The sequence below is a fragment of the Homalodisca vitripennis genome, unplaced genomic scaffold (genome assembly GCF_021130785.1).
Source record: "Homalodisca vitripennis isolate AUS2020 unplaced genomic scaffold, UT_GWSS_2.1 ScUCBcl_3961;HRSCAF=9814, whole genome shotgun sequence".
Taxonomy (NCBI): Eukaryota; Metazoa; Arthropoda; class Insecta; order Hemiptera; family Cicadellidae; genus Homalodisca; species Homalodisca vitripennis.
The window spans coordinates 2,134-16,288 of NW_025780103.1; the positions used below are offsets into that span (position 1 = coordinate 2,134).

Consider the following 14,155-nt stretch of genomic DNA (forward strand, 5'->3'; position numbering starts at 1 on the left):
TAACATATTGACGCCTTTGTATTTCTCTACGAAATTCCAAATAAAGAAAATGATTGATTGATTTTATGATGCAGAGGGTGATTTTTAATATGGAACATTGATACAAAGAAATTGGTATTATTAAGGTAGTATTAGAATGCAAAATAAAAGGGGGCTCAGTTTTGTTATCACGATTAAAAATTACTATAAATTCCACAAAATTTAAACCAATGGTAGCTAGATGTGTTCTGTAAAAGGGAAAATTTACCTTGACAACTTTTGTCCCAGCCAGCGGAAACAATGATGGGGTTGGCATGGTTGGGCGAGAAGCGTACACAAGATACCCAATCGCTGTGGCCATCATCCTACAGGAAAAACAAACAAAAATTAGTTATAAACACTCCTTGTGAATAAATTATAAAATAAAACCCAAATGATAAAACCTGTAAACATACTAATACAACCCAGTAAAATACCTTCATACATGGAAGCATATTCAGTAAATTTTCATTAATCACATATCATGAGAATTTGTTGTAACAATACCAATAAGATTGCAGTTCTTATTGCGACTGTCAGAACCCATATCCGAACACTCATTATATATCATGTGTGAGATTATAGTGTACATCATTCAGAAGCAAAAGTGCAATCTTTAAATGTTAGAAAGACATTAGATCATGATAATAGAGGAGGATTAATTAAGAATCTTGGCTTAAAACTGATTGCTCCTGTAATTGTATTAAATAGCTTACATTTCCACTTAAACATTGTAACAAATAAAATATGTTTCAATGAATATCCTCTGTTTAATATCTAAAACCATGTAAAAATAGAGATGATGGTTCAAAATATAAAATATTAAAAATTACCAAAAGGAGTCCCTTAAAAGATTTGTCTTGTAATACGCTTTAAACTGGTTTGTCAATAACTTTCAATACCAACAAAATATTATATAATAAAGGCAAATAGTGATTTTGTAAATTCTTTAATGATTGTATTTACAGAATCGAACTTAAATGCATCATATAGTATGGTATAGTATAGTTTATTGTAATTTCTGTGATGTCCGCTTAACAATGCAGTTTTTGTAAGTTGCAACTGTCAGACCCATATCTGAACACTCATTAGATATCATGGGTAAAATATTTTGTGCATCATTCAGAAGCTAAACTGCATTCATTAAATTTTAGAATAGTAACTGGATTTAATGATAATCTCTTACCAGTACAAAACAACGTTCAGAAAGGATATTGACTTTATTGAGTAACCGACATTAAATTAAAGAGTTCTTCACTATTAAACTGCACAACATTATTACCAAATTCAGGGCTCAGTACAATACTATACTAGAACATAAAACAATCGGATTTAGTTTATTAAGGTAGGTAGTATAGCTACTGTCAGACCCATATCCGGACACTCATTAGATATCATGAGGAAAATATGTTGTGCATCATTCAGTAGCTACTAAAAAATGCAAAAAAGCCAACACAGGCAAGTTTAATGAAATTATATCTCAACAATTAATTAAAACAGTTTTACGCACTCATGTTGTATTTTGACTGCCTTGGTAAAGCTTACAACACTACTTTTGTGTTGTATAATTTCTGCTTTCTTTAAAACGGTGATCATGGTACAATTAACAAAAATATTAGAAAATAAGAGTAAATGTTACTAAATGAGTGTGAATTCTCTTTAGTTTTGTTATATAATTTTATATTCTGTACTTGTTTGTCTGGGAGAAAGCTGTTGTAGCTCAACTGAAAGTATTTCTTTTGAAATTATAAAACATTCAAAAATAAAGAGAAACCCCATATTTGGTGCCCATCACTCATACTAGGTTTTAACACATAGCAACACATTACAACAAACCCTATGACTTTGTTTGGGAACACAATGATTAAAATATTCGTGTTCATATAAGAAAAAATAAAATCATTTATATACAAATTTAATTGTCGGGGAAAAACTGTGCTCTGTAAAGTTAGTTTAACAAAATAAGCTACTGTCAGACCCATATCCGTACACTCACAAATGATCATGTTTGTTAAAAGTTGTCCATCATTCAGTAGCTTAAATATTTATATAAGAGTCAAAAATGTTATTTATTTAGGACACAACTAAAGGTGACTTCTAAACCATCACCACTAATGACCGAGCAGCTTCCACAGGTGCACACCAGAGATAGTCACAACATGATCTGAGATTAGTGTGATAACTGCCATCGCACTAGACTGTAACACAGGGCATCTTTAGCCAACTATAAGCGAACCAACCATAGAAGATCAAGTATTACTTGAAAACTGTTCTATCAAGTTTTGGTCAGAATAAAAAGTTTGAAATTTGGGAATGTAAGTATTAATTTTCATTTATATTTATAAAATATTAACAACCATGTTTAGCACAATCACGACGATGGCTTATTTCCAGACTTTATATGCCACCAAAATTGTATAATAAAAAGAAAAAAAAAAAAAAAAAACTGTAATCGTGTTTCTACATTAAACATGTAAGTATAGCAAGAGATGTGCGTTGACTTCGCAATTTTTCACAATTAAATTTATTTCAATATATTTTTCTGTGTACCCCAAATGTTACTTGCTTTCAAAATTAAATGCCCGACGGGGTACACGATAGTCCAAGGTATTTACTTAAACACAGGATTACATTTAACAAACCACTAAGAGAGGGAATCAATATAAACAATAATGAAATGCATAGCTACATGAACCCCATCAGGAGCACGACACGCTTTACGAAACACCGGAGTGTACCAGATCACTGTTTCTATACTTTATCCAGAAAATACAGAACATTTAATTAATCATGACAGATGAAATTCTAAATTAAATAACTTAAATAGCAATTAAGTCAAATAATCCATTACAATATTTAAAAATTTATCTAAAGATCATTAAAATACATAATTTTGTATTTTGAAGTTAATCATATAAATGATCATTTTATATGAAAATCTGTATTGAAAAACGTTCTGGGCACAGTGATATATTTATATTATGATTTTGTTTACTGGACATTTACTCCAAATTATAGTTGATCCTTACCAATTACAGTTGCCTATCAATCCTATAACGACCAAAGATCTTGAGACTCCAGTAATATGGGCATTACTTGATTAACATGGATCTCGAGCAGAAGTATATGGAAGCAACTTAAATATTTCAAGTATCCATATTAAACAGCCATTTGGATGGTAAAAATATTAACTAGAGCTTACAAAACTCAAGCTCAGGATAATCCTCAAACGTGGATATTCCTGTTCTTTGAAAGTATACAAACATATGTATGGAAAATATTGATAATATTCTAAGATATAAAGGGCCATATGTATGAGAATCCTCAAAAAGAGACAAGTATAACTTAGGACTCACTATAAATTACAAAAATAACACATTTGATATAAAATCAATTACAGATTGTAAAAATTAGGACACCAACCTGAATGGTATATTTGCATTCAGCAAGGGTGTTCCAAAGTTTGATGGTCTTGTCTCGACTGCCGGAGACAATCTGACGGTTTATCCACTGAGAACGCCACACTCAGCACATCCTTCAGTAACAGAAGATTACATTACACATCTTATCATTATCTGAATTAATACGCACTCATGCCATTGAACAAGTTAAAGACAAATAAATGGTATTTTATAAAACAACGGGACACAATTATAACTCAGACAAGGCCTATAACTAATAACAATATAAAAATGCTTTAATTTGACAATGTTTACAGTTTTTGAAGATTTAATGTATGCTGCACATATCATAAAATGGATTGTTGTAAAAGGATGAAAATGTTACCTGTTGGTAAGCTTTCCTCCTCTTCTAACTATATAAAAAAATTATATAAAAAAAAGCTTCATGAAAATAATCGCACCTTTGTGTGGTCTTCAAACCTCCTAGTGGTTTTTCCCACAGCTAAATCCCACAGTCTCAGAGTCTTGTCCCAAGATCCAGAAAGTGCGTAGTTGCCATCTGATGACAACACAACATCACTCACGAAGTGGGAATGGCCATGAAGTCGTTTTTGGGGAATTCCATAGTTGGCTTCGTCACGAGTCAATTTCCAAACAATTATAGATTTGTCTAAAACACAAGCAACAGTTTTTTGTATTTTTTTTCATACACAGAATAACTAGAGTATTATATTACAAGTAGTTCCAAGATTCCACTTGTGTGTGTCATGAAATGTTGCAATCAAGTTTTAGACCCCTATCGCGAATTGCAGTGCTTAAAACTGATGATAACATGTGTGAGAATTTAACTGATCTTTAGACAACAGCTGCACTCTTTTTTTACTTTTTAGCAGAACTCTATTTTTTAATTTTTAACCGCCTTTTATTGATTTAAAGCTGGTTGTTATAGCAACCATGACGGTTTTGTGCTGTATGCTGGTGCATTTTGTGGCTTTTTAATTGTAGGGAGGATGACAGTGCAATTCTTGACCTTTGTGCACACGCTTTATTAATATATCGAATAGTTTGTTATATTTGACCATTGTTTATGGCAACTTTAGAATGGCTTTAATTTTTATTTCAATTTTGTTCTTTTAATTATGATTAATTGTTTCTGTTTACAGTGATTCCAAGTTTTGTTTCCTTATGAATATTTATTAGTAAAATAAACATTTTTTTTTTTTACTTCCTATAAATCTTTCAGAAATTCTATTTCAAATAAAACTTTATGAAGTTAAAATTAATTTTTGTTAAGCTAATTGCACGCAAAGGGGAAGAAGTAAAGAAATACATATATATAATTATACTCGTACATATGATCACAATGTTTAACTCACACGCTGATAAAGAGAAAAAGTAAGCAATTTACAGTTTAGATAACTGGAACATTTTTGCTCACTTGCAGCTTGATTGTTAAATCATGGCTTGGATTTATATTAATTGTAACACTAAACCAACTCTTTATGATATATTACATACACTATTTGTAAAGATTTGCTTAGGTCATAGATTATTGTCGACCCTTGTGACTAGAGAAGCACCAGTGAGTGGATGACACCGCTTTATATATCTCCCCCACTACTTCGGACCAGAATCCAGTGCCCTATCAAGCATTATGTGCATAGCCACACGAACTACCTCTAAAATTAACCCTTTCACGCCCCTAATGTATCCATTAACTTTGTTATAACACCAAAAAAAAGAGTATAAAACAGCATTTTAATTAAAAATTAGAATATTTATTGATAAAAATTCAAAAAACCTATTTACAAATTTGTTTATTTCAAATAAATTTTAATTTCATTGTAAAATGTAATTAAAATGAAAAGCTATTTTAAGCTCCTTAGCTTTTTATCTGTGTCTTTTGATGTGTTGTCATAACACGCCTGACCGATCATCATGTGTACGAAAGTCGTTCTCAGGTAAATAGTTGATGAGAACTGACTGAATTCCTAGCCATCGTCTAACCAATCCCGCTCTGAAGACGAACACTGATGTGTGTGGTTGATTTGATCGGCTAGCCGTCAGTAAACTGGGCAACATAAGCTGCATTTACACTGGCAAGTACAGTTGCGAGAGAGAATTTGTACAATTACTGTTGTGTAAAGTGAGAACAAGATAATCACTTTTACCCATTTTTGAATTAATATAGACTTATTTGGTAATGTATAGTTTTTGCATATGTTGTATTATTCATGAAGACAATAGGTTAATAAGGTGCAACTTGTTTTTTGCGACTCCAACCGTTAATTTTATTGTTAATGAACAATATTTTGGCTACGGTATAATAAGTGGCCACCAACACAATCGGATTATGATTATCGATATTAAATATCAATACTATCGAATACGACATTTGACCTATAAATATTCATAAAAGATTGCCAGATTTCTTTATTTAGACTAGTGACGTCATTACCAGCTCTTGTTATTTCGTGTATGGAGAAGACTAGTAATGAAAAGAACAATGGCAATGAATATGCAGATTTTGGCTCAAAATATTTTTATAATGGTTATAAGATAAATGACCTTGCTCCTAAAATCCAAATTGTCCAGCTTTTTATTTGACAAGATGATAACTAGAATTAAAGGTGGAAATCAAATAGTGTTTCGCTGCAAGAAGAATAAGAACAAACACAACGTAGCCTAACTAAAAACGATCTTGAGAAGACTTGTTTCGAACATTCTAAATTTGGTATAATGAATATAATGAAAAATCGTGTACTAGTATTATACAGTTGGAGGAATTTAGCTGTGCTCGTAGGGCCCTAATACTACCCTTTCAACAAATAAACGCCAATTGTGTGGTGGGTTGCGTTTACGTGCTAGCCGCTGAGATGAAGGCGCAACAATCGCTTAAACTCACGATTTCGATTTGCAGATTAGTATTGACAAATACGTCATTTTCAAAAACACGTTAAACAACATTTATAACAACTGAAAAACAAGGATAAGTTCCTATTATTGCTATTATTCGGTATTATCTTATTATTTAATTCCACCACAATCAGCGCTGTCACAAAACAGACTGATTTTAGCGAGTGTGGTGAGTTATTTGGGCCAATACTGTTCCTGAAAGGAGGGTTTTACCCATGAGTCACAGAAAATGTTTTCGGGACACAGCGCATAACGCTACCCCGCCACCCCTCCCGCCTATCACCACACACTCAAGGTCACGCGCACAGCTAAAGTCCTCGAACTGTAGTTGAAATCAAACAAACTATAACTTTTTTTATTCATGAGTGTACTTTTAACAGCATCAGTACCTGCAGAAATACCATTTCAGATTGGCAAAAGTAATCATAAGTACTACGCTTCAAAATGTCATTTATATAAAGTTAGTTATTTTACGTAATCTGAAACAAATACATTTATTTTACATATTAATATGATTCACTAAAATACGATGTTAAAAGCCTAAAACTTAATTCAGTTCAACATTACCACTCAAAATTAGTTCAAAGTAGAATCGCGTTTGGAAATAAATTTAAAATTAAAATCACAGGTTTCGTTATTGACTAATGGTGGCAAGAACAGTGATGTACGTGTCTTCTTTGTTTCACAGGCAGTCACATTTATCCTTACATACATAAAGTAAGTGAACGTTATGTTGTAATTAGGCTATACATTAGCCTTTATTATAATTTTTAAATTATATAAATATTTATACATTCATTTAAGATTGAAAACCAGCAAAAGGGGAGACTTTAATAAGCGGCCTACACTTGTTGTTCGGTTGTTTTTATCGCACAATTTCATATATTATCCAACCTTGATATGTAAAAATCGTACACAATAAGAGTTAGGCCTACTATAAATTACCATAACAAGAAGGATCTCATAGTATACATTACAATTTTAAAAACATAAATTTAATAATTAGCATTAAAAAACAACAAAACCAACTATGGCCTAGACTTAAGTAGATATTAAAGAAACCTTATCGTACAATATGTACAACTTGCCCAGCTTTATACCAATCAGTACCCGCTTTTGTGAAATGGAGGAAAAGAATTCTCCCCATGGGTTTCCAGGAGCCAAACCCACATGTTGAAGCCACTTGTAGAAAAAATCTCGTCACTTGTGAGAAATATAGCTCAAATATTAATCGACATTTCAAAAGTCTATAAATATTAGTTACTTCTTGCTGTTTATTAATTACATTAAAATTATTATAATTAATAAGTTGAAATCATATGCTAAGTTAAACAAATTGTAATATTGAATTATTCCTTTGGATAAATACATCGGACCATTCGGCAAAAACAACTGAATAACGAGTTCCGTTCTAAATTACCAGCCTAATTTACTATGGGATTTCAGACAATCCTAATGCAAAAGATTATATCCCCAAGTACATAGGTCTAGATACCTAGATAGTTTCAGGTAATCTGGAAAAAGAAAAACATCTATAGCTAGATGTGATTTGCCATATGGCAAACACAAGCCTAGGTATACTAGATACACCAATCTAGGGGCAAGATAAATAATAAAAGTAATATGACAAAATATTAGTCATCTTCTGAAATTATCATTAAAAATATAGGATAATCTACGCTTACTTCATAATAAAACCTTGAAAGCATTTTGGTTAACAAAAAGGCATACCTCTGGAAGAAGAAACTATCATATCAGGATACTTAGGATTGGTTGCAATTTGTGTAACCCAATCACTATGGCCCCGAAGAGCACCTTTCATCTGCAGAGTTTCCGTCATTTTACTAAAATATCACACTTTATGCAATAAAAGACGAAATAAATTTCAACTAGTAATGCTGAATACACCGCAATCCACGTTGCCGAAGCAAAGAGGTACCGTCGCCGGAAAAGAAATGGTAGATGCTTGGTTATGGAATCGGGGAGAGAATCTGCCGGAAATATCAGGGTAGCCACAATTATAAAGTTGTAATACACCAGAGTCAGCTAATGTTAAAAAACTTAACTTTTCTGAACCTTTATCAAATCCAATTTAGATTTTCTTGTGTTATATCTACGCCATAACACTTTGTGTTCTATTGAAGATATCGGTTTCAGACTGAATAAGGAGATACTTCAACGGTATCAATACAAATTGTTAAGAAAACTTGCAAAAGCGCCATGGTATGTATCCAACAAAACATTACATCAAAATTTGAACATCCCATCATCAAAGAAGAGATTAACAAATTCAGTCTCAAATATCTTTTAAGATTAGAAGATCATCCAAATCACCTTGCGGTAGATTTACTTGATAATTCTAAAAATGTGTACAGACTCCACCGATCTGCTATCCTGGATCTACCTTTTAGGTCCCTGAATTAATTATGTTAGTGTTGACAATGGCTAACATCTAACTCAATTTTAATTGTTAATGTTGTTTCTGTATATAATATTTACTTATTGTTCTTCTCAAATTGATCAGATTGTAATAAAATGTTGTTTAAAAAGAATGAATAAGTATCTGATGATTAAAAGGACAGGAAATTCAGTACACTATCTGGAAGATATTTATTCTGCTTTTCAACGACAAGCCTCGAAAATTAATATATACCTTAATAAGGAGGCCTTAATTAATATTACAGTAATAAATAAGCTGCAATTAAGAATTATCGCTGAAGGTGGGTTAAAAACTAGGAATTAAATAGGCCGTACCAGAAACTTGCCAGGAAATATTAAACAAAAACATAAATAACTTAAATGCCTCGACAAATACAAGAAACAACATACAACGTAGGTAGTATGTCATTCTGGAGTGAAAACAGATTAGGGATTGTATACTGATAGTTATGGAGCTGCTGCAGAAGAAGCCACCTCCTTACAGATAGTGTTATCCAGGCTCAGGATTCTTGCCAACGGTGATGTCTCCAGAACAATTCTTCAGAGCGAGTTCTTGAAAAAGGGACCCGTATGTCAATCTCCACCAGCAGTTCAGGACAATTAATATTATTATTATTCGTGTTACTGTACAAATCTTAGACAGTGGCCATTGAGAAGAGTGGGCATAAAGATATTAATTTAAACAATTCTCGTACTGATTGAATTGTAGGATTTAGTATAATAAATTGATAATAATGACGTACATGCTAATAATTTAATTTACATCTACCTAATAACAGAGTACAGTTTTAAGGGCAAAAACTCTAATGTAATCAGTGCCCGACTGAGAAAAGTTAATATCCAACAATAACAATAAACAAAACAATAATATCCAACAATTTTCCTAAAGTCTGTTCTGAAGTTTAAAGAGTTAACCCACCTTGTGAATCTATCCATACCCTCAATATGTGAAGTTGCTGCAGTGTACATTGAGGAAGTTAATGTTATTTGTTTAGAAATATATAGAGTGCCAGAGCATGACAATTTTGATAGTTTTACCGAAGCTCTGAATAATGTACTGAATGTTTTAGTGAGTAAAAATAAAACTAATGCCTCTATTATTGTTTGTAATGATTTTAATGTTGATTTTTTAAGTAATAGCTTGCAGAAAAGGGTTTTAGAAAACTTGTTTGTTAGTTTCAATTTGAGGAATTCTGTGTATGATGTAACTAGACCTGGCCTATATGGTAATAGTGTTGGTACCTGTATTGATAACATAGCTGTATCTATGCACCCGGATTAGGATTATTTCTGCCTTTGTGGAACTGATGGTACTGTTGATCACCATAGCGTGATATTCAAGGGTAAACTTGATTCAGTTAATAGTTGTGGTTCTTGCTCTAAAGACTACAGTAGGTCTGAAAGTCATTGTAAAATATCCAGAGCAATTGATAATGTAAATAGTGCATATTTTAGATTACTATTAAACAAAGTTAATTGGCTAATGTTGTACACTTTATCCTCGATAGAAGATAAGTTTGATCTTTTTTTAGTATGTTTTTTAGATATTGTTGATATAGCCTTTCCAATTAAATACAATAGGGGCTTGTAAAAGTAGGCCTAAAAAGCCAAAATGGTACAATGAACAAATGAGGTTACTTAAAGAGCAATGCTTGCATACTTATACTATTTTTAGAAGTACTGGTTTGGATTTTCATAGAGATTCATATAGAGCACTTAGGTGTAGATATAAATATGAGGTAAGGCAAGCTAAACTAGCTTTCAATGGTAGTAAGTTAAGAACGCTATTAACAAACCTAAAGCAATCTGGTCTATTGTCAAAGACAGTTTAGGTGGTAATGAATGCCCCTCTGATAATAAGTTAGACTCAACTTTGTCTAGTTCTGGTTTTAATAATTTTTTTCTTAGTAGTGTTAAGTCTATTGCCCAGAATGTGCCTCAGGCAAAACATGATATGTCATACTATTTAAATAAACTAAAAACTTTCTGGTGTAAATAAGCATAATAATGTAAAGGAAGTCTTTTCGTTTTGTCGTGTAACTGTTGAAGAGGTTCATAGTGCAGTGTTATCATTGAGTAGCAGTTCATGTTTTGATGTTTATAATATTAATTCTCATATTTTGAAATTAGCATCACCTTTTATAGCTGAAATAATGTCTTATTTGTTTAATCTCTGTATTGAGTGTTGTATTGTCCCACAGTGTCTTAAGTTAGTTAAGGTAATTCCTTTGCATAAAAAGGGTTTTTAAAGAGTGACTTTGCTAATTACCGGCCAGTGTCGATTGTACCTGTTGTGTCCAAGGTTCTTGAGATTTTGCTTAATAATCAAGTTATGAAGTTTTTTTGAGAATAATTTTTTGTTTTCTAATAGTCAATATGGTTTTAGACCTGGTAAGAGTACTAGTATGGCTGTAATTAATTTTATGAAAGATTGTACATTTAAATGTAGATGCAAAAAAAATGTCTGTGGTTGGTAAACTTTTATGATATGTCGAAAGCTTTCGACACTATCGATCATCTTATTCTTTTAAAGAAACTAAAATTTTATGGATTTAATGTTAGGTCTGTTAATCTTATGCAATCATATTTGTCTGAAAGGTTTCAATCTGTGTTTCATAATGGTTGCTTTTCTCAATATTTACAAGTGCATACTGGTGTACCGCAAGGTTCAATTCTAGGACCGACTATGTTTATTGTATATATTAATGACATGCCATCGGCTCTTAGCAATGTCTGTGTCTCATCCTCTATGTATGCAGATGATTTAGCAGTACAAATAAGCTGTTCAAATTTTAATTTGGCTAATCAGTTGTGTCTCATTTTAACTCAGTAGCTGAGGACTGGACTGCAGCTAATGCTCTCTGCCTTAATATGGATAAAACTCAAAGCATTAAGTTTAGTTTAAGCAACTTTGTCAGTTATAGTAAAGTTACATTTTTGGGAGTTCTGTTGCAAATCAAATCTTAAATGGGATTCTCACATTGTAAATGTTTGTAAAAAGATTTCTAAATGTACTTTTATGATTAGAAGACTTAAATTATCTGTAAATTTAGATATATTGATGTCTGTTTATTATGCATACATTCAAAGCCATTTGTCATATGGAATAATTGTTTGGGGCTGTGATAATAATGTAAAAAAGCTTTTAATTTTGCAAAAGAGAGTTTTAAGAATTATATGTGGTGTTAGCTGTAGAACTCATTGTAAGCCTCTATTTAAAAGTCTGGGTGTTCTTACTGTCCCTTCGTTGTATCTGTTGAAATTTGTTAATGTATATTAGGGCTAACTTAGATCTAATTCCTACTAACCTAGTTCATGATTATTTTACTAGACAGAGTAACTTTCTTAGAGTTAGGCAATGTAATTATCACACAACAATTAAATCGACATTTAAATTAGGTAAGAAAATTTATAATATGTTACCATATGAAATTAAAATGTCTAGATGATAAAAAATTTAAATTTAAGTTAAAATTACTGTTGATAGAGCTAAGTGTATATGACCATTAAGGAATTTATTGAATTTTGCAGCCTATCTCAAAATGTATGAATCTAAATGTTTTAAGTTGTCTTTTATGTAGTCTTTAATCTTAAACTAATTTTTTAAAATTTTTTAATATAATAACTCATGCCCTACAGTCGATATTATATTTGTGAAATGTTCTTAATATTTTTTTAGTATTAAGTTGAATTTTTTATTCTTGTTCCTGTTCTAATTTGACGATGCCATGCTTGTGAAAACTTGTATAAAGGCAATAAAGAATTTGATTTGATTTGAACTAATGACTATACAATTACCAGGATAAGATAACAATAAAATAGGAATATGTAACAGCTATAGAGAACGTATAAGGTGAGTACAACTTGAGACTACAAAGCAACAATAAAGAAAAGAAAATAATAATAAAACAACAACTATCAAAATAACATTATGACATAATATACATTGTATAAGAACTTGGAGAATAAAGCATCTAAAACCAAGACAACGATGATAAAGACAGAGATAAGTAATGAATTAGAACAAATGATTGCAGATACGAGTAAGCGGTTTGGATGGTGTGCCTCATGTTAATAGAGTTTAGCCAACTTATCGGCAGTCACCAATGCTGCCACAGAAGAAATGTGTGGTTGAACAGGAAGAAATTGTGACTTTGGTGACTAAATCAGGTATTAACACGAATTAAAAAAATTAATCAGATGTAGAAAAGCTGGAAATTGTATTTTTGTGAATACTGCAGAAACTTGTACAAAACATATCATCTGTCATTTTCATCCTGTTCGTCAGGGTCTACAGCCCATATAAATCCTAAAAAAGCAGCTATAGACACTTCCAATGTGTTGAAACAAGCTGACAGTCTCAAACACCTCATAAATCTTCGTTGAACTGACAGCAGTCTGCCAACGTGATCAATTTGATATGACGTATAAACAAACGAGAATTAGTCTCAATTAAGTCTGAAGGCAAATGATTTGTTGTTTTAGGATAGGGCCAACTGTGAGGGAAGTCCCACAACATATCTGGACAATATAAAGTCTAAATTAAAACGATTATTCAATGATGGTGCCAAAATTATTTATGCTGTTATATCTTTCTATAGACACGTCATCGAAGGGGTGACTAGGGGAAATGGTGTTATATTTTCTACTAAAAGTTTTAACTTTGGTATGTGTAGTGTTTACAGTCTTTTTAAGGCACTATTACAAGATGTAGTCCATTGATTTCCGAAAGGACCTGTTAATAAAATGTAGAAATCTCGGTAAACAGTTTGATGTCATCAGTGCATGGTGAACATAACAGGTCGATATCTCCTTTGATACTTCAGATAAATATGTTAAACCGGTGAGGTTTCAGATGCGAACTCTGTGGAACACCAGTAGCACGAATTCGTAAGGATAGTCTAGAAGAAAATCGAAGTGGCAGCATACGATTATCTAGGTAGTTCTGAAACTAATGAACAGGATCAGCGCGAGGTATTCTGGTGCTCTATTTAAAACTTATGTATGTGTAAGATGGTTAGTTTTACATGTGTCAGGCTAAGAAAAATGCCATTTAAGAAAGAATTGTCATTAAATCTTTTTTTAAATCTTTTGATATCTGCCATTTCGACACACATATCAAAACCAGTGTATATATATCAAATACCTGATCTTTTATGATCTTATTGTGTCAAATATGTTGTATAATTATAATGGTTTACCTTTGGAAATAGATAAATAAATACCTATAATATGTATCAATATGAAGTTGGAGCCTTATGTAAACTATGGCCACCAAGACTAGTATCCATTAAGCAAGGAAGGGTACTACAACGATAGAGCGCGTGACTAACAATTTTTCTCATCGACTTTTAATGTAGCGTTCCATTGTTTATTTTTCA

General features: G+C 31.8%; 1 protein-coding gene across 1 annotated transcript; it reads right to left on the bottom strand.

Moving 5' to 3' along the window:
• Positions 1-246: 246 nt before the first annotated feature.
• LOC124372765 (guanine nucleotide-binding protein subunit beta-like protein) lies at positions 247-8,308 on the bottom strand. Its single transcript, XM_046831176.1, has 4 exons — positions 8,067-8,308; positions 3,881-4,089; positions 3,442-3,553; positions 247-344 (listed from the first exon to the last, which is right to left on the bottom strand). Exons 1-3 carry the CDS (start codon positions 8,173-8,175, stop codon positions 3,461-3,463), a joined length of 411 nt encoding a protein of 136 aa, XP_046687132.1. The 5' UTR covers positions 8,176-8,308; the 3' UTR covers positions 247-344; positions 3,442-3,460.
• Positions 8,309-14,155: the final 5,847 nt, after the last annotated feature.

What these genes read in the sequence shown, in the direction of transcription:
- LOC124372765 (XM_046831176.1), bottom strand. Translation starts at nt 8,175, where the DNA reads ATGACGGAAACTCTGCAGATGAAAGGTGCTCTTCGGGGCCATAGTGAT. An exon ending in GATAGTTTCTTCTTCCAGAG is followed by an intron (nt 4,090 to 8,066) that starts GTATGCCTTTTT and finishes CTTGTGTTTTAG; the next exon opens with ACAAATCTATAATTGTTTGG. An exon ending in GGTTTGAAGACCACACAAAG is followed by an intron (nt 3,554 to 3,880) that starts GTGCGATTATTT and finishes CTGTTACTGAAG; the next exon opens with GATGTGCTGAGTGTGGCGTT.